General features: G+C 40.1%; 1 protein-coding gene and 3 non-coding genes across 6 annotated transcripts; 3 read left to right on the top strand and 1 right to left on the bottom strand.

The window, feature by feature from the left end:
* Positions 1 to 238: 238 nt before the first annotated feature.
* On the top strand, positions 239 to 19,675 carry tada3l (transcriptional adaptor 3 (NGG1 homolog, yeast)-like). Of its 3 annotated transcripts, none has more exons than XM_060835458.1 (9): positions 239 to 481; positions 2,591 to 2,826; positions 6,898 to 7,148; positions 7,722 to 7,827; positions 9,076 to 9,217; positions 13,263 to 13,360; positions 14,676 to 14,785; positions 16,193 to 16,378; positions 17,562 to 19,675. In XM_060835458.1, exons 2-9 carry the CDS (start codon positions 2,620 to 2,622, stop codon positions 17,752 to 17,754), a joined length of 1,293 nt encoding a protein of 430 aa, XP_060691441.1. In that variant the 5' UTR covers positions 239 to 481; positions 2,591 to 2,619; the 3' UTR covers positions 17,755 to 19,675. The 3 variants fall into 3 exon arrangements, with proteins under 3 accessions (XP_060691441.1, XP_060691440.1, XP_060691442.1); XM_060835457.1 differs by lacking the exon at positions 239 to 481 and adding an exon at positions 488 to 720; XM_060835459.1 differs by lacking the exon at positions 239 to 481 and adding an exon at positions 1,665 to 1,715.
* A 4,183-nt stretch (positions 19,676 to 23,858) lies between these two features.
* trnap-ugg (transfer RNA proline (anticodon UGG)) lies at positions 23,859 to 23,930 on the top strand. The gene has a single exon. It is a non-coding gene; the product is annotated as a tRNA-Pro (tRNA).
* Positions 23,931 to 24,102: 172 nt separating this feature from the next.
* Positions 24,103 to 24,174, top strand: trnap-ugg (transfer RNA proline (anticodon UGG)). The gene has a single exon. It is a non-coding gene; the product is annotated as a tRNA-Pro (tRNA).
* A 209-nt stretch (positions 24,175 to 24,383) lies between these two features.
* On the bottom strand, positions 24,384 to 24,455 carry trnap-ugg (transfer RNA proline (anticodon UGG)). The gene has a single exon. It is a non-coding gene; the product is annotated as a tRNA-Pro (tRNA).
* Between the last annotated feature and the right edge of the window lie 1,109 nt (positions 24,456 to 25,564).

Consider the following 25,564-nt stretch of genomic DNA (forward strand, 5'->3'; position numbering starts at 1 on the left):
AACTTCTCACACCCTGGAATAGGTGAACTTTTAACATTTACTTTGCCGTAAGCATGAACTTTATTTTCATATTATTTACATGCAGCTGCAAAACAAATAAAATGAAATATTTGAAACATTATTGATCAAAACAGCTGGTCTTTCCCAGCAGAAGCACATAACGAATGTTGTATTATATATCCTTCCCCCCCTCCTCTGCTTGTGGCATTGGTCTGGTCCAAAAGCGCCGGAAAAGGACGTGGGCTGAGCCACTGTAACAGAAAGTGTGGGGAGAGTTGGGGTTGATTAACGGCAAAAGATGGCACTACTGTGGAGAATGTGCATGCTGTAGCTGTCCCTTTGCTCCGTAATTCATATGGTAATTTAGATGATGTGAGATTGAAACGATTGTTCGGGTATATGCGACAAGAGTGACCAACTGTATGTTCGACATCCCCTCCTTCCCAGTAGTGGCAAAGCCGCAGATGGAGCCTGTTCCCAGGTAAAATGTAACAAAGTCCTGATGAAAATATAAGGGAGCTGGCATCTAGCAACAAATGATTGTTACCGTAACTACCTACAGGCACTACTCCTTATTGCATTGTAGACTGAAAACACAGGTAGTTTGTGTCTTGGTCACTGGGCACCTGAACAAAAAAAAAGACCTTTTATTTCACAGTTGGAATCTAGTGGTTAAAGCAAGAGGAGCAGGTCCATTGCTGACTTCAAGACTAGCAAAAGGTGAACTGGCAGCTAGACTTGCAAATTGTGGTCTTGACACAAACTGATCTTACATCTTCACTAATGCCCTGGCCTTCCTGTGCCTGATAGCAAGTCAGGCAGATAGATAGTGGGACAGAGAAAATAGTTTCTTACTGCTCTCAGTAGATGACAGAAGATGAAAACCGAATGTCATTTTAGTCCATGATACAATTATCATCCAACAATCTCATCATTGCTCTTTGTTACAGTGTAGTCTTGTTTCCAAATTATTTGCGTTACACCATATGCGCAATTTGATACTATCGCCTGAAAAGTCCGCTTTCATATTAACGATTAACACTTTTTTTTTGATCAAATGCTTTTATGAGAGTTTCAGACGTTTACATTGTTCTGCGGACGTTTACATTGTTCTGCTAATTTTTAAATAATAGGTACTCTTGGGTGTGAAGTCACTATCCTTCCACCTGTTTGAAATCCAAGCCAAGAACAATGAATTAAAAGCTAACTGTAAGGACATAATATGAAATTAATTGGCCAATCCCAATTCTTAATACTGTAGCAGAAATACAAAATTGCACTTGTTGAGCAGAGTTCATAAACTGTACGTGTGAATTCAGAGTAGAACATAGTGTTAGAGTAAGGGGATCTTGGTTCTGTTATTGACTGTGTTACTCTGAAACTGTATATATAAGGGAGTGACACTTCAAGTCTCTCATTATAATTAAAAAGTGCTCCAGTTTACATCCTTTACCCTGATGAGCACAAAAAAGATCAAACAACAAAAATGGAAATGATTGTCTTATAGGGGAGATTGCAAAAAAGAATGTTTTTGGGAATGAGGACGATGAGCACATTCAGTTTGAAAGTTAGATCGAAGAAACTGGAGCAGTTCTTGGAGAAGAGAGGAGTAAAAGGAGATCAGATTGAAATATTCAAAATCATTTGAGACTTGGAAAAAGTAAATAGGGAGGAATGTTTCCACTTGTGAACGGATCAAGAATGAAAGGGTACAGGTAAAAAATCATTAATTTAAAAAAACAAATGTGATATGAGGAAGTCATTTTTCACACAGTGAGTGTTTAGGGTCTAGAAAACACTACCTGTGAGTGTTTTGGAGAAGATTCAATTAAAGCATTAAAAAATGGAATTAGATGGTTATTTGAAAAGGATGAATGTGCAGGAGTTTGGAAAAAAGACAGTAGAAGGGCACTAAGTGAGGTGCTCAATTTGAAGACCTAGTACAGACATGCTGAGCCAAATGGCAGCCTCCTAAATGGTAACAATTTTGTGGCTCTGTATAAAAGGCATTTTACTATACATACCAAAGTTGAAATAATGGTTGGTTAGATCGAAGAAACTGGAGCAGTTCTCCAAGTTGGTTTATAAACAGAAAGCAGCTGAATCTGCAGCCACTACCAACCTGAGGTAACAAGCGGCAGATCTTGAGTCAATAAAGAAAAATGGTTAAACTGGTTTAGTATTTATAATTTCAAGTGACTCATAGACTAGAAAACTCAGCTGGAAGAAGTGACAAAATGCTCAGGAAATAAATGGTGTCACTGGAATAAACAAAAACAAATTAGTGGTATATTGAATACAATTTTAATGGCACTTCACATTAATGATGCTATCACTTAAAAAAATCGTGGCCCTGCGCCAAGGGATACTTGTTGACCCTCTGATTTTTCTGGATGATTTTGAATTATAGATGCTTCTATTATAGTCCTTGCTTTTTAAATCTGTTTGAAAGCCATCAGTCTGCTGATAGACTAGAGAAGTTTCCACAGTCTTCATTTCTTGCACCCATGTAATAAGCCTTGCACTTGCTATGTTACTTATTAATCAGAAATACTATGTACAATTTGAATCAGGTTAGTTTTCTTTACAGATATTAGACAAACTTTCTACGTGCTCAAGATGAGTGAACTAAAAGACTGCCCACTGCAGTTCCATGATTTTAAGCCAGTAGATCACGTGAAGATGTGTCCCCGCTATGCAGCTGTGCTCTCACGCTCTGAGGATGATGGAATTGGAATCGAGGAGCTGGACACATTACAGCTGGAGCTGGAAACACTCTTGAGCTCAGCGAGTCGGCGACTGCGCATACTAGAGGCAGAAACACAGGTAAGAATGATGCATGAAGCTATTTGGCTGCATTGACTGGAGTGGTAACTCACCATAGTTCTTCTAATGGAGGAACAGTAAAGGGGAATAAATCACTAGTGGGAATAATCCAAAACAACCCCCACCAAAAAAACCCATTAATTTTGATGTAGAACAAAATATACCAGAAAAAATGTTGGCACCTTGTGAAAAAGGGACAACGATAATTGAGTAATTTTAATCTACATATAATCTGGAAAAAGGTATTGACAATAGTACCCCCTCAATGATGAGTTCATAGAATACTTTTGAGAGCAGCATGTTTTGGAACCAACTAAGAGAGCCAAATATACCAGACTGGATATTCTGTAAGGAGAAAGTGAGGACTGCAGATTCTGGAGATCAGAGTCGAGAGTGTGGTGCTGGAAAAGCACAGCAGGTCAGGCAGCATCTGAGGAGCAGGAGAATCGACGTTTCGGGCAAGAGCCCTTCATCAAGAATGGGTATTGTGTAATGTGAATAATGGCTCCTATGGGCAGCAGTGATCAAATATGATTGAATATCACATCCAATATGAAAGAGAGAAGAATGGATTTAAGGCTCGTATTTAAAACCTAAGTAAGGGCAATCGTTTCGGTATAAGACCATTAAAAAAAGGAACAGAAATAAGCTGTTCAGCTACTTGAGCCTGCGCTGCCATTCAATAGGATTATATGACAATTCTCTTTTTTTTGTCCTTTTCCTGTAATCCTTGAGTCTCCCACTGATCGACAATCTATCTTTCTCAGCCTTAAATATGTACAAGGACTCTGCCTCCACAGCAGTCTGTGAGAAAGTGTTCCAAAGACTTATAACCCTCTGAGGGAAGAAGTTCCTCCTCATCTCAATCTTAAACTGGTGCCCCTTCACTCTGAGATCCTGCCCTCTGATCCTAGAATCACCCATAAAGGGAAGTGGCTTCTCAACATTGACCCTGTCAAGCCCTTTAAGAGTCCTACATGTCTCAATGAAATCACACTCATTCTTCCAAACTCTAGTGAATAGAGTCCCAACCTGTTTAACCTTTGATCAAAAGACAGACCCTAAATACTAAGGAACATGCTGTTGAACCCTCTCTCAGCTGCTTCCAATGAAATAATATTTTTCCTTAAATAAGAGGACCAAAACAGTTCACAGTAATCCATAAGTGCTTTCACCAGTACCTTGCACAGTTGCAGTAAGGCTTCCTTACTCTAAGCCCTTAAAATAAGGGCCATCATTCCATTAGCATTCCTGATTACTTGCTGCATCTGTGTGCTAACATGTTGTGTTTTGTCCATAAGTACTGCCAAGTCCTTTTGTGTTTCAGCTTTTTGCAGTTTTCCTCTTATGGTCTTACTTAAATTATACTCTGTTCTTTTATTCTTCCTTCCAAAAAGAATAACTTCACATTTTCCTACATTATACTCCATTTGCTAACTTTTTGCCACATGCATAACCTATCAATTTCTCGCTGTAAAGTATTTGTATCCTCCTCACAACTTTTCGAGTATTAATGTGCCATCTGCAACTTATCTTCAGTATATTCACTACTTTCCTCTAAGTCTCGAAGGCATGGAGTCATTAAGGCATGAACATCTGAGATTGTGGAAGTGAACTGGGATTTAGGTTGGGGATAAATCAGTCAAGAAGCAATGGCAAAAACGTAAGAGTATTTACGAATACTCAGAGTATTTCTACTGTAAAGAAAAGTTGTAATGGGAAGACCCAACATTTGGGGTTAAATAAAAAGTTAAGGAAAGCCCTCAAACATAAGGAAAAGGTATATGAAATGAGTAGCAGGTCAGAATATTAAAACAGTCAGAGGTTAATCGGGACAAATAAATTAGAATATAAGAAGAAGCTAGCTAGACATGTAAAACAGACAGCAGGAGTTTCACTAGCTATTGAAAACAAAAAGAAAGTAAAGTAAGCGTTACTTTTCTAGAGGGTGAGAATTTGCAGTTAATGGTTGATAAGAAAGAAATATCAGATGTAATGAATAATTGTTTTGTTTCTGTCTTCTCTGTAGAGGACACAAAAGCATACCCCAGTAAATCACAAGGTTGAAGTAAGTGAGTACTTTGATGGAAATACAATGCTAAGAATGCAGTACTGAGCAAATGGATGGAGCTGCAGGTTGATAAGTCTCTGGGTCCTGATGGACTTCATCCTAAGGTCTTAAAAGTAGTAGTTTCCAAAAATAATTAGATCTAGAAAACTTCCAGCAAACTGAACAAAAGCAAAACAAAACATCATGTCAAGAAGAGAGGGAGAGAGAAAATCGGAAACTATAGGCCAGTTAGCATAATTTCTGTCTGGGGTATCATTTTAAAATTGACTGGTAAGGACATTATAACTGGGCACTTGGAAAAACTCAAGTTTACTGTGCAAAGCCAGTACATTTTAGTGGAAGGGAAATCTCGTGTAACCAATTCATTGGAATTCTTTGGAGGATGAACATGTGCTGTGGATAAAGGGGAGCCTGTTCATGTACTATGCTTGGATATCCAGAAAGCATTTGACAAGGTGTCACACTAACAGTTAACGTGTAAATGTAGGAGCTTATAATGTAGACTGTTAGATACTGGTGTGAATAGAAAATTGGCTGGCTAACAGAAAACAGATAATGCACATAAATGGGTCTTTTTTTTGATTAGCAGAATGTGGTGAATGGGGTCCCACAATGTGTTGGGCCCTCAGCCTTTTATACTTTATTAGATTAGATTAGATTTATTAGATTTGGAGACCAAAGGCTAAATTTTCAGATAACTCAAAGGTAGCAATGTATGATGTAAAGATGACATAACAAGAATGAAGTAAAAGAATGAAGAATACAAGTTAAGTGAATACTCAAAAATATGGCAGATGGAGTATAATGTTGGAAAATATAACAATTTGACAAGAAGAATGAAACATGTATTATTTAAAGGGAAAACAACCACAGAATTCCAAAGTGCAGAGGATCTTTTCTTTCTACTTATCCATGGGACATAGGCCCCACTGCCTTGGCTGTCATTTATTGCCCAGAGGACAGTTAAGAAACAATTACATTAGTGTGTCTGGAGTCAGGTGTAGGCCAGACTGGGTAAGGATGGCAGAATTTCTTTCCGGAAAGACACTTGTGAACCAGATGGGTTTTACAGCAATCGACACTGGTTGCCATTAGGTTAGCTTTGTTTCGAATTAAAATTTCAACATCTGCCATGGTGCGAATTGAGTTCATGTTCATTTGCCTGGACTTTGGATTACTAATCCAATTACATCACCAGAATGCCACAGCCTCCCTAGTGGGTATTCTAGATGGTCCTGTGCATAAGTCACAGAAAATTAGAATGCTGGTACAGCAAGTGATTAAGAAGACTGAAGGAATGCCATCCTTCCATATGAGAGCAATTGAACATAAAAGTAAGAATATTATACTTCAATTATACAAGGTGAGGCTGCAACTTGAATATTGTGAGCAGTTGGTCCCTTTATTTAAGAAAGGATGTGATTGCACTAAAGATGGTTCAGAGGAGGCTGATATCTCAAATAAATTCATTGTCCTATAAGGAAAAATCGGACAGGTTGGGTTTATTTCCACTGGAGTTTGGAAGAGTGAGAGCCAATTTGCCTGAAGTTTATAAGATGCTGAATGGTCTTGACAAGGATGTTTCCTCTCATTGGTGAATCCAGAACTAGGGGACACTATTGTAAAATTAGGGATGGAGGTGGGTTCATTAATTGTTTTTAAGGTAGAGGTCAATAGATTCTTATGAGCCAAGGCAACCAAAAATTATTGGGTTTAGATGGGAATGTGGAATTTGAAACGGAAACCATGATGTTACTGAAGGTTTAAAGGGCTAAATGGTCTATGTCTGTCCCTCATTCACCTTTTGAAGTTGGTATTATCACTTGCCCTGTCGCCAGTTTTAGAAAAAGATCCTTAAATGTACTACTGTGATTGTTGTAGTTTCCACCCACTTGTGATCTCTGACTGAGGTAGATAAATTGGTAATTCATTTGAATCCATGTCACCAGCTGTTACATGGTTTTCACTCTTTCAAAAAGCATTTAAACTGTTGATTTTAGATCCTCACAGACTGGCAAGATAAGAAAGGAGATAAGAGGTTGTTAAAATTTGGGAAGGAACATGAGCATGGAACACCACAGAAACACGGAAAACCCAAAAAGCAGAAAATCGATGGAAAAGGCAGTCATGGAACTGGACCTGGTCCTGGACGCCCGAAGTCAAAAAACCTACAGCCTAAAATTCAAGAATATGAATTTACAGATGATCCCTTGGATGTTCCCAGAATTCCAAAGAATGATGCCCCCAACAGGTAGGATCTCTCAGAACTTAACACATATTCCATTCTGTATCTTTGTCAGATTGGAACTGCAGGCTAGGTATGACCTGTTTGAATTTAATTTCCTTTAGGAACAAGTTGCAGGAATAGGCACTGGTACGTCTGCCCATCTTCACATTATTTCCTGCTTGTGTTCTGTCTCTCTCGCTCTCTCCGCAAACTATTTTCCAAGTTACCTGTAGGGAGAGAAATTAATGCAAGGAAAAGTAAAAGTCTGAAATTGTTTCTCTCTCGCACTCACACACATGCACCATCACAATTTGTTTTACTTTAACGGGAATTAATTAAATTCCACGAGCCTCTGTGCTCTGTCTCTCTCTCTCTGTTCTTGACACTGTTTTTTGATACCTTTTATCAAGTAAACATAGATATATTGAAGAGTGACAAAACTCTATAGCTCCTTTTGTTCAGAATCTAAAGACATGAGTTGCTGCAAACTGATTTTTGAGTAACTTTGTTGACAACAGCTTCACATTTACTGGATGCCAGCAATGAGTTTTCTGTGGTAATAATGAGTAACTTCACATCTTCTCATACCTTCTGCAGGTTCTGGGCATCAGTGGAACCATACTGCGCTGACATCACCAATGAGGAGATCCGTGTCCTTGAGGATCTACTGAAACCCCCTGAAGATGAGGCAGAGTATTACAAGGTGAAAGACCAATATAGATGAAGTGAGAGAGACAGAGAGAGTCAGGAAAGAGTGGGTTGTTGGCCAAAGCACTACTGAAAGAAATTTTCAGAAACAGATTGAAGGTGATGAAATATTTTGAGGGGAGCTTTAAAGATATTGTTTGAGGGAGTATGGTGTGTTTGTATACTTTATTATTCATGTGGGGATAACTGTTCCTAGACAGGGGATTAGTAATGTTTTCAAGCATTCCATAATAGGAATTAGGATATTCCAGATGTAAAGGTTTTACCAACAAATCCTGACTTGGCTTAAAAGTGATTACAAATCAATATTGCGATTCTTTCTTTCATTTCCATTTCTTTCTTTTTGTTTTGTTTGCTGATTGTGTAATCAATAATCAGCTCAAAAAATAAGGGAACTGAATTTAGTATTCATTAGTAATGTGGTTTGATATCCTTCGCAACCAGTGGTGTTCCCAGTTATCAGCTCCCATCAAAACCACATATGAAGTACTTTAATGAGATATCTGTCTCTCTTTCGGACACTATTCCCAACTGAGTGTGCAGGCTGGGATCCTGCTGACAGGCCTTCTTGAATCTATTATGTACAATGAGCTGAAAGGTGAATTTGAATGATTTTTCAGTTACGTTTGCCAAAGCAGGACAGGAAATGAGGCAATTGAGTACTCATTAGAAAAACAGGAATAGTGAAGCAACACAGCTGAACACACAACATATGTTCAGGAGTATGAGCTTGTGAATGTTATATATTAACAGCTCTGATCAATAGACGAATGACACTGATTGAGGAGGAACGGTTCAACTCTGCACTTTCTATAGAGGTGTAATTCTGTACCTGTAGAGATTTGTAAAATCATGTGGGGCATGAATAGGGTGAATAGCCAAGGCTTTTTACCAGGATAGGGGAGTTCAAAACTAGAGGGCATAGATTTAAGGCAAGAGGGAAAAGATATAAAATTTAAGTGGCACATTTTCACGCAGAGGGTGGTGCGTGTATGAATGAGCTGTCAGAGGAAGTGGTGGGGGCTGATACAATTACAACATTTACAAGGCATCTGGATAGATACATGAATAAGATGGATTTTGAGGTATATGGACCAAATGATGGCAAATGGGACTAGATTACCTTAGGATATCTGGTCAGCATGGATGAGTTGGCCCACAGAATCTGTTTCTGTGCTGTACAACTCTATAACTACTTTATATTAAACTCTTAACGTTTTGCCTTGCATTCCTGTTTGCACAGATCCCCCCTCTGGGGAAACATTATTCCCAGCGTTGGGCACAGGAGGACCTTCTAGAGGAGCAGAAGGAAGGTGCCCGTGCTGCAGCTGCAGCAGAGAAGAAGAAAGGCATGCTCGGAGCTTTGACTGAACTTGACTCAAAAGGTGAAGTGAACTTGCAATGAGCTACTGTCTGTTTAATAAACCAACATCCATGTTGCAGATTAGGCAGCAAAAGATTTTCAGAGATCTTCAAGGGCTTTATTGTACATCTATTGTTTAGCTCAAACACCAGTTTCCACCTTCCCTTTCTGCACCTTCTCTCTGTCCAGAAGCTAACCCCCCATGAGGGAAGAACCCTGCTCTTTTTTTAAAAATAAAGTGCAATGATCAAATCACCCAGCTCTCCTAACATTACCATTCCTCCTAACACAACTATACCTCCTAACAAGACCGTAGGCGAATGACATTGATTGAGGAGGAACAATTCAACTCTGTGCACATTCCATTGGAGTGTAATTCCATAATCTAGATTAGATTAGACTTACAGTGTGGAAACAGGCCCTTCGGCCTAACAAGTCCACACCGACCCGCCGAAGCGCAACCCACCCATACCCCTACATTTACCCCTTACCTAACACTACGGGCAATTTAGCTTGGCCAATTCACCTGACCCGCACATCTTTGTGACTGTGGGAGGAAACCGGAGCACCCGGAGGAAACCCACGCAGACACGGGGAGAACGTGCAAACTCCACACAGTCGCCTGAGTCGGGAATTGAACCCGGGTCTACAGGCGCTGTGAGGCAGCAGTGCTAACCACTGTGCCAATTTGTAAAACCATGTGGGACACGGCTAAGGTGAATAGCCAAGTCTTTTTCCCAGGTAGGGGAGTTCAAAACTAGAGGGCATATGTTTAAGGTGAGAGGGAAAGATGTAAAATTTAAGGGGTGCGTTTTCACGCAAAGGGTGGTGCGTGTATAGAATGAGCTGTCAGAGGAAGTGGTGGAGGCCGATACAATTACAACATTTAAAAGGCTCTGGGTTTAGGGTGTAGGTTTGCTCACTGAGCTGTAGGTTTGATATCCAGATGTTTCATTACCTGGCTAGGTAACATCATCAGTGGCGACCTCCAAGTGAAGCGAAGCTGTAGTCTCCTGCTTTCTATTTATATCTTTCTCCTGGATGGGGTTCCTGGGGTTTGTGGTGATGTCATTTCCTGTTCGTTTTCTTAGGGGTTGATAGATGGCATCTAGATCTATGTGTTTGTTTATGGCGTTGTGGTTGGAGTGCCAGGCCTCTAGGAATTCTCTGGCATGTCTTTGCTTAGCCTGTCCCAGGATAGATGTGTTGGCCCAGTCAAAATGGTGTTGTTTTCATCCGTGCGTAGGGCTTCGAGGGAGAGAGGGTCGTGTCTTTTTGTGGCTAGCTGGTATTCGTGTATCGTGGTGGCTAACTTTCTTCCTGTTTGTCCTACGTAGTGTTTGTGGCAGTCCTTGCATGGAATTTTGTAAATTACTTTGGTTTTGTCCATGGGTTGTACTGGGTCTTTTAAGTTTGTTAGTTTTTGTTTGAGAGTGTTGTTGGGTTTGTGTGCTGCTAGGATTCCGAGGGGTCTTAGTAGTCTGGCTGTCATTTCTGAAACTTCTTTGATGTATGGTAAGGTGGTTAGGGTTTCTGGCTGTGTTTGGTCTGATTGTCGTGGTTTGTTCTTGAGGAATCTGCGCACTGTTTTTTTTTGAGTATCCATTCTTCTTGAATACATTGTGTAGGTGGTTCTCCTCTGTTTTCCAAAGTTTGTCTGTGCTGCAGTGTGTGGTGGCTCATTGGAATAGTGTTCTGATACAGCTTTGTTTGTGTGTGTTGGGATGGTTGCTGGTGTGGTTAAGTATTTGGTCAGTGTTTGTCGGTTTTCTGTGTATGCGGGTTTGTAGTTCTCCGTTGTCCTTTCTTTCGACTGTGATGTCCAGGAATGCGAGTTTATTGTCGGTTTCTTCCTCCTTGGTGAACTTTATGCCTGTGAGGGTGTTGTTGATGATGTTAAATGTCTCTTCTATCTTGTTTCGTTTTGTGAGCAAGCTCCTGGCCTTTTGGAAAATTGCTGCGTCAAGCCTGTGAACAAGATCTGCATCTGATCTGCATCAGGCTGAGCAGGGATTGACATAATTCCCATCCCAATTCCTGGCAATCAGGCTCAACCTTCAAAGCTTGCTATCTATGGTTCCTTCTGCTTTCCCCTGACTTCCTGATGAGAAAACAGTTTAATAAAACACATAACATCTAGTTATTGCTGACTCAATGCTACGTTTCTAAAACTACAAAGTTCCATCCGCTTTATGAGTCACGACGTATCTGGACAGTTGGATTAAAATTCTAATCATATCCTGTCCTGCAATGTGTCCCATTCACCCATCATCTCCCATTGTTATGAATCTGCACTGAGTCCCTTAACTCCAATAGTTAATTTCTTGCTCGCATCTAAAAATTCTTTTATAACCTCACCACCCCTATCCTTCTGTGGCAACTTTGCAGCTATTGGGGGTTGGTTGTGCACAAATCATTGAGGGTGACAAAGCATCTAATAAAGCATGGGTTTATAGGTCGAGGTACTTGGTACAAAAGTCTGGAAATTTTCTAAATTTATATAAAACATTAATTGGCACATGTTGGAGTATTAAATCTAGTCTGGGACCTACACATTAGAAGGGAAGGAAAGTTTCAGAAAAGGTATGGAAGAGATTTTCCTAGGTTTCCAGGGAGCAGTGAAGATTTGATGGAGGTTTTCAGCATAGAAGTCAGAAATCTTAATGGACTGAAGAAGAGTCAGTGTGTCTGTCCTGACCAAAAAAGAGCTATCCAATTGAATCTCTCCTTCCCTGCTCTTGATATGTGGCCCTTGTATTTACATATTCTCTTTCATAACTCCCAGACATCCTGAAACACGCTATGGTCAGTGTTAACAACCGGTCATTGTTGTAGTGTAGGATGCACTGTACTGGTGTAGTCTGCCCGTTTGCAGACAGTAAAGACCCACAAACATTGACTGGGAAACCTTTTTATGACGCTGTTTGAAGGATAAACGTTAGCCAGGAGGCTGGATTAATTCTACAGCTGTTCTTTGAATTAGTTGCCATAGAGTTCTTTTATACCCAAAAACAGAAGTTGCTGGAAAAGCTCAGCAGGTCTGGCACCACCTATGAAGAGACATTTGAGTTAATGTGACCCTTCCACCAAACCCAAACCCACTTAACTCTGATTTCTTTTCACAGGTGCCACCAGACCTGCTGAGCTTTGCCAGGAATTTCTGGTTTTGTTTCTTATTTAAAGCATCTGCAGTCTTTTATGTTTTTATAAAGTCTTTTATGTCCAGAGGACAGATGGGACTATATTTAATACCTTATCTGAATGGCAGAACCTCAGATTTGCCTCAGTAGTACAGTGGAATGACAGTGTTTTGTGTTTTATGATCAGACCCTGCACAAATTATCTTCCATTTGAGACACAAGACTGCTGCTGACCGAGCCAGTGTTATGTAATCTCTCATGTCCAAGTGTGGATATGATTTAATTTGGTAGTATCTTGATAAATAAGTTTTTCAAAGAAATAAACGTGCAGCTGTCTGCCAGGCACCAAGAATTTCATAGAGCTATTTGAACTTAATGGGAACTATTTGTGGCTAACAATGAATTGTGTGTAATAGCAGATAAGGCCTGGTGTTTGGGGCTTGGGGTAAGGACATGGGAGAAGGTGCCTAAAACCCTAAAATCGTTGAAATCTATATCGAGTCCAAAATACTAGAATTCTCCAGGGGAAAATGAGGTACTTGTCTTAGCTAACAATAGTTCTGAAGAAGGGCCTCTGGATCTGAAAAGTTAACTCTGATTTCTGTCTGCAGGGCTGCCAGACCTGCTGATTTTTTTCTGATTTTGATTCATGATAATCATTAGACCATTAATTCCAGATTTTTAAGAATTGAATTCAAATTCAAATTTGAACTGGGTTCCCCGACCATTATCTGGGTCTCTGGATGAACAATCCAGTGATAATACCTCTAGAACATTGCCCTCCCCTTTTAATCTCTTACTATCTGTTACTTTGCACCTCTTTGAGGAAGACTCTGTGCATGGTTTCTTAACTTTAAAGCTACTCCATAAATGCTGACTTTTGTTGTAACAGAGATCATGTTTTTTGTTTGTTATCACTGCTGTTAGATGTGGATGCTTTGCTGAAGAAAGAGCAGCACGATCAGCCTGAAGATGGATCGCCTTTTGGGCCCCTCACTCAGAGATTACTCCAGGCTTTGGTGGAGGTGAGATGTGGTTCAGCAAATATGGATTTCAAAGTTTGGGAGAAGATTTGTATCTCGGGTGCTCGTTGTTGTGGTTCTGTTCGCCGAGCTGGGAGTTTTTGTTGCAAAGGTTTTGTCCCCTTTCTAGGTGACATCCTCAGTGCTTGGGAGCCTCCTGTGAAGTGCTTCTCTGATGTTTCCTCCGGCATTTGTAGTGGCTTTAATATGGATTTATTTAGAATCTGAAAAATCTTTCCTGTTGAAGAAAAGTAAATTTGCAACGATTCATTTAAGATGCATCCTGCCCCACCTATGACTGAACTTAAATTTTTCACACCTCAGTTCCACACTACTTTCACCTACTGAACGGCTAGAGTAGTTCAAGGTTTGGTGTGGTTTGTTACTTTTGCTTCATTGGTCTTGAGTTGTTTGAGAGTCCACTGAGGTAGAAGGAGAGCTGTCCACACCCCATGAGACTGAAGAATTGGTTATGAATCCAAAAGTAAAACCATTTTTTGAGTAGGGGTCATGCTGTGCTAGCTCTGCAGTGTGAAATGTGGTTGATTAAACAATACACTCTCAGGACTAGACAAAAGATCATTAGAAGCATGACTTATTTTTAAAATAGCCAAAGAAGTTATGCTAGCAACACACTGCAGGTTGTTCAGCAATTGACAAAAGCAATGTTAATTAATGTATCTTCTGCAACCCTTTGTCAGAACTGATCCTGGTGTGGTGAAGAGGGACAAAGACCTCAGTTGGAGTTAGAAAGATTTGCTTTTTATTTCTTTTTATCAACCAATTTTTTGTCCTCCATTCTGTTCTGAAAATATTGTTTTTTTTGTTGGAGTAAAGTTCAAAAGATGGTAAATTTCCTCCTAATGTCTCATAAAAGTAATCAAATATAAACAAAAAGATAATTCTTGGTGAAATATTCAACTGAGAATGCAGAGAATCACTGTCAAATCCAAACCTGCAGCACCCAAAGGCCTAATTTAGATCTTGTCAACTTTGAAGTGCTCAGGTCAATTATAACATCCCTACCATCTAGTGGCTAAGTTATAATTTGAATCTTTTTAATCTTCTTCCTGGTTTTAACATTGAAGAAATGAGAAAGCTGTACCATAGTGATATTTTATTATAAGAAATTGATCCTTCATGATTTGTGTCACCCTCATGTTCTTAATTTGTGAATTTTCAAATGTAATACAAGGTGAAAGGATTTTCTTTGATTTTGTTCCACTATTTTTAAAGGACTTCTGACTTCCTCAGGGATTAATTTCATGACCTATATCATCTTCATTTCTGACCTATTCTGCTTTTTCTTCTTTCTCAGGAGAACATCATTTCACCAATGGAAGATTCTCCCATACCAGAGATGACTGGGAAAGATGTTGGTACTGATGGAGCGAGCACCTCCCCTCGAAGTCAGAATAAGGCCTTCAGGTGAGCTCTATGGACAGTAATGTTGCTCTTAACTATTTAAGAATATCTACAGAAATGCATTCTTTGCTCTTTGATGCCATGGGAGGAAATATTACAGGTTGGGAGAAACAAATATCATTCACATTATATTATGTCGTATAAAATAATTCATTATAGGAAGCTAGTCACTATTTAACTGTAATGTAATGAACAATTGAGGATAAAGACAGATTCCCTATTTGTAGCTTTTTAAAATGTATTCATTCACAAGATCAACACATCGCTGGCCAGGACTAATTGTGCTAGTGAGTTAACTTCTTGAATCACATATAATCTGTTTGATGTAGCTGCATCCACAGTGCTGTTTGGAAGCGTGTTCTAGGATTTTGACTCCACTCCGTGTCAGGAAGTTGTGTGGTTTGCAAGTGGTAGCATCCCAATGCATCTGCAGACCTTTCCCTTCTAGGCAGTAGAGGTGGTATGTTTGGAAGGTGCTGTCAAAGGAACATTGGGGAGTTGCTGTAATGCATCATGTGAAAAGCACATTCTGCTGCCACTGTGTGGAGGAAGTGACTGCTAAGGTGGTGCCAATCAAGTGACTGCTTTGCTCTACAAAGTGTTGAGCTTCTCAAAGCATGTTGGAGCTTTACTCTTCTAGGCAAGTGGAGAATGCTCTATCACGCTTATGCCTTGTAGATGGTGGACAGGCTTTGGGAGTCAAGAGATGAGCCATTCACCACAGAGTCCTTAGCTTCTTACCTACTCTTGCAGTCATAGTGTTCATATGGCCGGTCCAAATCATTTTCCAGTCAATTGTAACACTTCGGATTTTGAGAGTCATATATTAAGCAATGTTACTGCTATTGAATGTCAATGGAATGATAGTTAGATTCTCTCTCATTGGAGATGGTCATTGGCTGGCTTGGTAAGATGTGAATGCTATTTGCTACTTATCTATCCTAAACTGAATCTTTTCCAGATCTTAGTGCACATGGGCACAGACTGTTTTAGTACCTGAGGAGTCGAAAACGATGCTGATCATTGTTCAAGCATCGGCAAGCAATCCACTTCTGACCTCTTGTCGTGCCACAAGACTCATTTCACTCACCTACAAAATCATTTGGAGGGAGAAATATCACTGAAACATTTAGTTCTGTCAACTTTTTTACTTCTACTTTTAACTGATAATCTACTCTAATCATAAGGGTTTGATCCTCAGCAGATCTTGCTGCTAAATGAAAGAATTTCAGACAGGCAGTTATGTTGTATGCTGGCTGTTCAGCTGAGATTGTTCCTTTGAGCTTAATATCATTCCAATTGTCCAATTTCTTGATGTAGATTTTCAGTTTTGTCCTTTCTATGTATTGTTCACCTGTTCTGATAATCTATTAAATAAGGTGGATTAAATATTCAATGTGTCTGCTGCAGTGTACCTCACACAAAGTCTCTAGAAGCACGAATTAAGGAGGAACTAATTGCTCAAGGTCTGCTAGACTCTGAGGACCGACCTACTGAAGACTCTGAAGATGAAGTTCTGGCAGAACTCCGCAAGCGGCAGGCTGAGTTGAAAGCCATCAGTACACACAATCGAGCAAAGAAACAGGAACTTCTCAGGTGGGGTGAATGCACTGGTTCTGATTTGGAATGCAAGTGGGTTGAAATATTGAAAAAGAAAATCTGCTTCAAAGAACCGGCTGGTGGCAGTTCCTTCAATCTAACGTGATGGGTTCTTTATTTAGACACTACTCTTTCAGGTGAATCAGTTTGATTAAAGAACGTTGGTTTTGTAAGAAAACTGATTTCCTGTTGCTGCTGCAGCCTTCAACAAGTTGCATTCATATTGTTCCTTCAACATCAATAATCGTCACATATAGAAACATGAGGGTTAAAAACGTGGACTCTGGATAAAGAAGGAGATAGAAGAATTTAATAACAGATCGGTCAAAGAGAGTTTAAGAAAGATTTTGAAAGAGGAAAAGGAGGTTGTGAGATGGAGAGGTTTAAGATGAGAATTTGAGTGCATGGATTCTGATTGGCTGAAAGCACACATTACCTGCACTTCTGCTACGGAGATACAGAAAAGCATTTAAAGGTGCTGCCACTCTAGAGCCAATCCCCTCTACTAAAAATAAAAAGAAACAATATTCTTTGCATATAAGGGAGAAAAGAATAGTGTGTTTTGATGATAGAATTAGATTAGAATAAGTGAGAGGACGCTCAGGTGGAATGTAAACGCTGACATGGACTGTGGGATATCTAGGACAGAACCAGGCACTTATTTAACACATCTAACATCTCCTTCCATCACATCTGTCATTAAGTATTCCATAATAAAAGAGAAAATGGTATAAATATTCAGCAGATCAAGCTACACACATAGAGAAAGAAACCGAGTTACCATCTCACACGTTGATTTTTAGTTTAATCAGAACCTTTTGGTGTAAGCTTATTGACCTGAAATAAGAACACAATTTCTTTCTCTCTTCACAAATGCAGTTTGATTTGCTTAGTATTCCCTGGATTTTGATTTTTGTTATTAGTTTAGATTTACAGCATCCACAGTATTTTGGTTTGATTGAATATTTCATGCCTGCTTAACTATTAGCTGTTGTGTTCTTCACTGAGTCAGGGAGCAGTGGTGCCAGTGGAAGGCCTAGGGTAATATTCTCCTTCACCTCCTCCCACCCCTAGAAAATAACTAAACTCATGTTATGAGAGAAGCAGTCATGCGTATTGATCCATACATCCTCAGCTTTCTTTCTAATCTTACTGACTGACTTTTAAAAAAAAAATACAGGCTTGCCAAAGAGGAGTTAAAAAAACAGGAGCTACGGCAGCGAGTGAGAATAGCGGACAATGAAGTAATGGATGCTTTCCGAAAGATCATGGCAGCACGTCAGAAGAAACGCACACCTACAAAGAAAGAAAAGGATCAAGCGTGGAAGGCACTGAAGGAGAGAGAGAGCATCCTAAAGCTGTTGGACAGTTAAACTCAACCACGCAAACACACTGGACATTGTTACTTTTGAAAAATTGGCTTAATGTTCATCTTTTCCTGAGCGGTGTGCTTCTGAACTGACAAAAGGAGTAATATTGAACCCTGCCTGTTTTGAACTGGTGACATTGCATTCCAGCAGGCTGTCTCTGTTACAGCCAATTAATCTTGTTTGTAAAAGGTGGAAGTCTGTCTTTCAGAAATCTGGATGTTGTGCTTTGCTAGTTTGGGTTTTTGCTGTATGTGAGAGTAATGTGTTTTGGCCAAGTGTTCAGATAGAGTGTAGCATTCCTGGGCAGCTGTGCCATTGCCAGTCCTCCTAAATGTGATGTTAAAAGTGACACTTTATAGCTTTCCAGAAAGATTTTTCTTCACTTTCATCCCCACCCCAACAATATTTTTTAGAAATAAATGTGGGGGTACCTGTAGTCTATTTTTTCCCTGTTCTCCTGTACTACTCTTGTTCTTCTTATTCCCAGTCCAGCCATGCCAAATTGCTGTTTAATCTCATTTCAAATCTTTCTGTACTTGCCTCTGGGCCATATGATACAATGTGAAGAAGTATTAAAATACTGCCAATTCCTGATGCCAAAATAAACTTTTAATCAAAAGAAATCCTTTTTACAGAAGAGAAAATCCATTTCAGATTTATACAATTGTGGGGTAGAAGGTACGGTTTATGTCACTGACCTTAAGGGATCATGCCAGTTACAGAAGTTCCAGATGTTTTGTTGTTCACCATTGGGTAAATACTCTGTAGGCTTGTAGGTTCAGAGATCCAGATGACTGCAGGCGAATACTCCAGTGTTTGCTGGTCGTTCAGTTTAGCAATGGTAACAATGCTTATTTGAGTTGATTGTCCCAGCTGGTAATGCAGGTATCAACGAGAGATTTTTCTATGCAGTTGGTGTCACCTGACAAACTTAGATGTCTTCCATGATCATTAAATGCATTTTTTCCATTTGTTTTCATTTTGTGTGGTATGACCATTCCACAGTTCCTTTGTTCATACTAAGGGGAACTGTCTGATTATGTGCTCCTCTGCTCTGCTATATCCACCGGCCTTTGGGAGATTAACTGAAAAGTGGGTAGTAGGGGTTAGGTTCAGGTTCAAAACAGTGATAGCCATTTTCCCTCCCAGTTAGTGAATGAAGATATTGTCAGCTGCAATGTCTCTACTCCTTTGCTAAATAGTGATAAAAAGAGAAAGGGTTTTTGCAGCACAATGGCAGCGTCACAACCTCTTGAGACGGGAGGACCGAATTCAATCCTACCTGCTTCAGAGATGTGTCATAATACATCTGAGCAGGGCGATTAAAAATAAATCTAATAAAATCCATGATCTGGACTCATGAGTGAAACATTTTTACCTGGAGAAGGTAACAGTGGACTGCAAATGCCCATTGAATCATACCACAGCATGAATCGTTATCTATACAAAAGAAATAAAGAAGTTTTGGGTGGGGAGGAAAAATTAACATGAAAAATTCATTCACTTTACTGTATTGATATCTACTGTTTTAAATGTAAAGTGAAAAGAACAAAAAGAATTACACTCCTAGACTCACCAAGTTTTTTTCACGTTGTTTTAGGTTATCCTTTTGCAGCTTGGCTATGATTGAAGATCCTTTTGATAATTTCAGTTGCATATTACAATATTAGAGCTCAGATCTCCTCTCCCAATCTTCAGTAGATACACTCTCCAGACCTAAACAGCGATAAATCAGAATGGGAATCATCTAGTTCTGAACCCCCACTCACATGCATGTCTCTACATCAGCTCTACTCATGCTAATTTATGGAGTAAAGGTGAAACAAGTGTAAATTGTATCATTTGTGACATTTATTCCTCAATAGTGTACTGATGATTAGCTGCTCCTGTAATGAATTTTCAATAAATGTCGACTTGATTACTTTCTCAGTGTAAAGTATGCTTTAAATAGGCAATCAAATGTTTTTTTATTTTAGAAGAAGTAGGCCAGCATTTTTTCCCATCCCTAATTGACCAATGGGACAATTAAGAGTAAACCATTGTGGGTCTGGAGTCACATGTAGGCCAGACCTGGTAAGGACAACATTTGCTTCCCTAAAGTGCATTAATGAAGCAGGTACTTTTTTTAATGACAATTATTTCATCGTCATCCTCAGTCTCTTAATTCCAAATTTTTATTGAATTCAAATTTCACCATCTGCCAATGTTGAATTCCAACCTAGACCCCCGCCCCCCTGCTTGATCAATATCTGGGTTTCTGGATTAATAGTCCAGCCCTACTATTACAATGCACTTTACAAAGGGAAGGCTCTGCCATTCTGATTAGTTAAATTTGATTTAAAGCCATTTCTAGGTTTTGAATTTAGGAACTCCTACACCCACATTAGAAATCACCTGTGCTGCAGGAAGACTTTCAACTCAGCCACATCACTTAGAATGGAAAAAGGCTAAATTCTATTTTAGTTTTGAACCCCAAGTCTCCTAGTACAAATATCAATGTCACAAGGGATTCACTAAATCTTCTACATAGCACATAATCCAAGAACTCCAATCAGAATTTTAATAACATACACCACTAACCTCATGCTCTCCCATCCTTCATTATGACTTTAAATGTAATATGTAATGTATTGATTAAAAATATCCTGTATACAGATTCAATCCCACCTTCCTCTGTCAAACCGAAATGTGCTTGGGACAAGAGTTTCAAGTTATAGTTGCTGAATTGATCCCCAAAGACTGTTCATTACTGAGGACAACACCATCAGCAATGTCATGTGATAAAGCTCCAGTAGCCGAGCAGTTGCTGTACTTGGTCCAACAGTACAGTAACTCAGATGGGAACGAGAAAAGTGTGGAAAGGAAACAGAAAATAGTGGAGATAGCTGGTCAGGCAGCGTTTTTTGGAGAGACAAAGTTAGTGTTTCAGACTTATGACGTATCGTTAGTACTGGAAAAAATCTTAGAGATATGGCAGGTTCTAAGCAAGTACATGGGAAGTCAAAAGGAAAGTGAAGAAGAAACGTAGGGATGCAAGCTGATATGAAAAGCAATAATGGTGCAAGGCAACAAAAAGATGGTAATGGGACATGTAATAAATCAAAATGTGTAAATGGCAACAGCAGGTGTTGCCTGGATGTATAGTGGTCTATGGTGATAATCCTTAACTGTTGAACTCAATATCAAGTTTGGAATTATGAAGTAACTTATTGATAGTTGGGATGCTGTTCCTTGAGCTTATATGGGAAGAGTGTAGAGTTAGAGGTCAGCCAGAGAGTGATGTAGACATTTAAAGTGACAAGTGGCGGGAAACTTGGGGTCAAACTTATGGGTTGAATTGTGGTGTTCCTCAAAGTGACCACCTGACTTGACTTTGGTGTCCCCAGTGTGTTAAGTAAGCAAATTTGCAGAAAGTACAATTAATTTTTGACTGGAAGGAATGTTTGAAGTGTTAGATGGTGAGAAGGGAAAAAGATAAAAGAGTATGTCTTTTATCTGTTGGGCTTGCACGCAAGGTGTATAAGTAGGAGAGTGTGTTTTGGGATTTATTCAAGAGAGAAGCTGGATGAGATGGAGGAAACAGAATGCTAAAAGGCACATGAAATCATGTTGTTTTGGGCAGTGGCATTGTTCTGGATGTAGTGGAAGCCCTGGTAGCTCACTCCAGTGAGTAGTGCATTGATATTAAAGATCTTTGTATACTAACTTGGCAGTAATTGTGTGCAAGTTTTGCTATTTGGCTCTAAACAAGGATGATAATCATTTTCAGCACGCTAAGCTGTATCACCACTCTTACATACAAATTAGATCAACTATTTTCAGGAAACTACCCTGTGGGATGTAAATTATAAGCTATCTTTATCAAGATGTGCAAATTGCAGCACCAAAGGAGAAAGAATTTTTTCCTTGGACTTACAGCCCCCTAGAAAATTCCACCACCATATTTTATTTGTAATTTCTGGTTCTGTTGTGAGCTAATTGTTAGAGATGCTATGATTAGTGAACAACTGATGAGGATTTTACTGGGGTGGTGAAAGACAAATTAAATGGACATTAGTCTTTATTATCCATGTTCCTTTGAGAATAAGTCTCCTTATTTGATTAATGCTAAGAAATAATTGACATTATATTACTTTGCTGTATGTATTCCAACAGCCACCAGTTAGTGGGAGAGATATAGGGGAATAGAATTGCAGAAAAAATTGGAGTAGTTGTAATTTTGGATTTAAATTGTCTTAGTATAGAATAGGATTGTAATAATGTAAAGGCAGATTTGGAAAATAATTTGTGTAGTCGAGAGTGTAGTGCTGGAAAAGCATGGCAGGTCAGGCAGCATCTGAGAAGCAGGAGAATCGGTGTTTCGGGCATAAGCCCTTCATTACACTACCGACTCTGATCTCCAGCATCTGCAATCCTCACATTTTCATCCAATAACTTGTGTATACAGGATAACTCCTTACATTTGCATGTTTTAGGTTCAACAAGGATACAGGCCTAGATGGATCTGGATCTGTAGAATCTAACTGCCTCCCTTTGATATGTAATGACATTTTTTCTCTTTTGTTCCTTTTTTCTTTGTTTTCTTTAAAGCCTGGAGGAGGAGGCGGCGTCTGGCAGCACAACACCAGGATGAGCCAGACATGGCTACCCCACAGCCCGGGCTCTCCACTGAGCGAAGAGCAGGTCCCAGGCTGATTCCCTTGGCTCAGACTCGCAGGCTGATCCAAGGCTCCAGGTCCAAATGTGCACCCGGGTATCTGAAGGAGCAGAAGCCTTGGCGATAGGGACAGACGGTGGACTGGCAGGAGGAGCATTAGACGGGTTGGAGGGGGCATATGCGTCCCCAGGCTCATGGCTTCAGTTCGGACACTGAGATCACAGGAGTTGGGGTAGCAGATGTCCATAACCGAGAACCCACAGCCCGGTTCACAGACCCCAGCCAATGTCAGCAGCGACCAGAGGAGAAGTGCAGGATGAATAAGAGAGAAAGATGAACTCAATTGCTGTAAAATTTTGGTTCATATTCAGTACTTTAAGATGGCACAAAAGCATGGTGATGCTTTGTGTATAACATGCAAAGAACCACTTTTCACAGTATTTCTACATATGCATGACAATAAATCTAAATCCAATCCAATCTAACGGTACTGAAAATGTGTTGCTGGTTAAAGCGCAGCAGGTCAGGCAGCATCCAAGGAACAGGAAATTTGACGTTTCGGGCAAAAGCCCTCCTGATGAAGGGCTTTTGCCCAAAACGTCGAATTTCCTGTTCCTTGGATGCTGCCTGACCTGCTGCGCTTTAACCAGCAACACATTTTCAACTCTGATCTCCAGCATCTGCAGACCTCACTTTTTACTCCAATCTAACGGTATTCTCATTACAAAGTACCTCATTGTCAACACTCTAGGGTCATCATTTACAGTACCAGAAACTGTACTGGACCACTAATATAAATACTGTGGCTACAAGATCAAGTCAGAGGCTGGGAATTCTGCAGCAAGTAACACAGCTTATGACTCCCTATTACCTATCAAACCATCTATGAGACATAGGTTGGAAGTGTGATGGGGTACTCTGCTTGGCTGATCTGAAGATTGCTCAAAAAGCTCACTACCATCTGCACAGCAACTCGATACAATATGAAGCACACTGCCGAAGAATGTGTTGAAGGAAGATTTTGTGGAAGCCTTCAAAAGAGGCTTGGACCATTACCTGAAGAGAAAAATAATATTGGTGAAGAAGTCTGCAGGAAAAGACAGGTGTTCTTGCATCATGCATGCAAGCACTAACATATAGACTGAATGGTCTCCTTATGTGCTGCAGCCATTCTATGATAATATTTATTCCAGGAGTATTTAATTTTTAATTATTCCTTTACTCCCTTATTTTTGCATCATTCATCCACAGTTGAGAATAGGGAGCTAGAAAAAAAATTATCGTTGGCATTCTCTATGCTTCAATAAATCTTGAGACTGTTGTCATTAAAATGCAGTTGGGGGATGGCAGCAGTGTAGTGAAATAAGAATAAAAAACAAAATAGAATATTGAAAAAACATTTGCAACCTCCATACAGATCATCCCATTTCTCCAAAACGTAATCAGGAACGGCTCGTTGGTCTAGGGGTATGATTCTCGCTTTGGGTGCGAGAGGTCCCGGGTTCAAATCCCGGACGAGCCCTATTTTTATTCTGGGGAAAATACAGGAATGTCGGTAACTGTGTCCCAGCCAGAATAGAGGGATCGGGAAATCACCCTCAAAGACCACAGGAGCTAGAAGAAAGCGAATCCTTTCCCAAATCGTGAAATTGACTTCATATAAAATAATACTTTTGCACAACTGCCGTCAGAGTGGCTCGTTGGTCTAGGGGTATGATTCTCGCTTTGGGTGCGAGAGGTCCCGGGTTCAAATCCCGGACGAGCCCTGCTCTTTTTTCCCGTATATCTGGGAAATTTAGTTCAGACATACTTTCTTTTCCTTCTATCAGTGCGGATGTTAGCAGTGACGCGAAGATTCTGAACACTCATTCTCATATCTCAGCCGAATTTACGCGAAAGAACAGCAAAAATATTAAAAGTCTCTCCCCTCCCCCCACACCATTGAGAATAGGGCCAATCACAGGAAACTAAAACAGGGCTCGTCCGGGATTTGAACCCGGGACCTCTCGCACCCAAAGCGAGAATCATACCCCTAGACCAACGAGCCGCCATATGCAGAAACTCTGTAAGTGTTTATATAAAGTCAATTCTGAATTAGTAACTTTTTTACTTTCGGATTTTTGCCAGTCCGCGTACTCGCTAGCCCCTGAACCGACCGCGCTGCCACTGATTATCTGGAAATCTCGCCTGACATTCACTTCAAACATCATTTTGCTGACTCCCCCGTTAATTAGAACCAGAAATGGTGTTTTTTTTAAAAAAGAACAAAGGCCGCAGTTCACTAAAGTGAAGCGTGTAATGACAAAAGTAAAGGACAGGCAGAGGAGTGAGTCCATGCCCTGAGGGATGAGCCTGGTGGCTGCAGTCCCAGTAAATGCAGCTCTCAGGGAGACTCAGTCTCACCCGGTAATGCACCGCATATTCCAACAGGGGGCGTCCGGCTGCAAATTGCAACATTTCATTCAAACTAAAAAGGTCTGAAATGAAACAGGTCTTACACACTGACTGACTGTAATTAACTTAGCACCATCTTAAACTACTAACAGGACTTCCTGTCGAGAGGTTAAACCCCCTTGAAATCCTTACATCAACAAAAAAACAATTTCCCCTGATTCACCCAGCTGCCTGCCTGTTTCATTTAGTAGGAGCAAATTACTGCAGATGTTGTTTTCAGTGTCCTGTTTCATTTAAATCAGATTCACTTTCGAAAGACCAAGGGTGTCCCAGCTCCTTCAGAGCAAATGCAAATTCCAGCGAGGCGACGGGAGCTCTGCATCTCAGACAGCAGATAAACCAGGGGAGTCTCCGGTCTTCCCGCTGAGCAGTTCCATCATTAAACACAGCGGTCTGGATATTTTTAATCAACCTGTTCAGAGATGTTATTACACAATTCTGGAGCAGGTGGGACTTGAACCCGTGTTGTGTAACTGATGGAAACCCAGGGGAAATTAAGACTCCCTTCCTTGAGCAACTGGGTCAGCAAGGTCTAAAAACTGTTAAATATTCACACGGGTTGTTTTGCTGAGATGTGGTCACCCGGCAGCTGAACGAAGAGCAACCAGGGAAGAAATGGGTTACCATTAGTCAGAAGAAGGGAGACAAGTAGATTCCAGATTGTATCTAACTCGAGAACTTTTTGTTTACATGGGTAAATAT

The sequence above is a fragment of the Hemiscyllium ocellatum genome, chromosome 14 (genome assembly GCF_020745735.1).
Source record: "Hemiscyllium ocellatum isolate sHemOce1 chromosome 14, sHemOce1.pat.X.cur, whole genome shotgun sequence".
Lineage (NCBI taxonomy): Eukaryota > Metazoa > Chordata > Chondrichthyes > Orectolobiformes > Hemiscylliidae > Hemiscyllium > Hemiscyllium ocellatum.

Coding starts and splice junctions, on each gene's coding strand:
- tada3l (XM_060835457.1), top strand. CDS start 537: ATGATTGTTACCGTAACTACCTACAGGCACTACTCCTTATTGCATTGT. Junction 721..2,590: donor GACTTCAAGACTAGCAAAAG/GTGAACTGGCAG, acceptor TTTTCTTTACAG/ATATTAGACAAACTTTCTAC. Junction 13,361..14,675: donor TACTCCAGGCTTTGGTGGAG/GTGAGATGTGGT, acceptor CTTCTTTCTCAG/GAGAACATCATTTCACCAAT.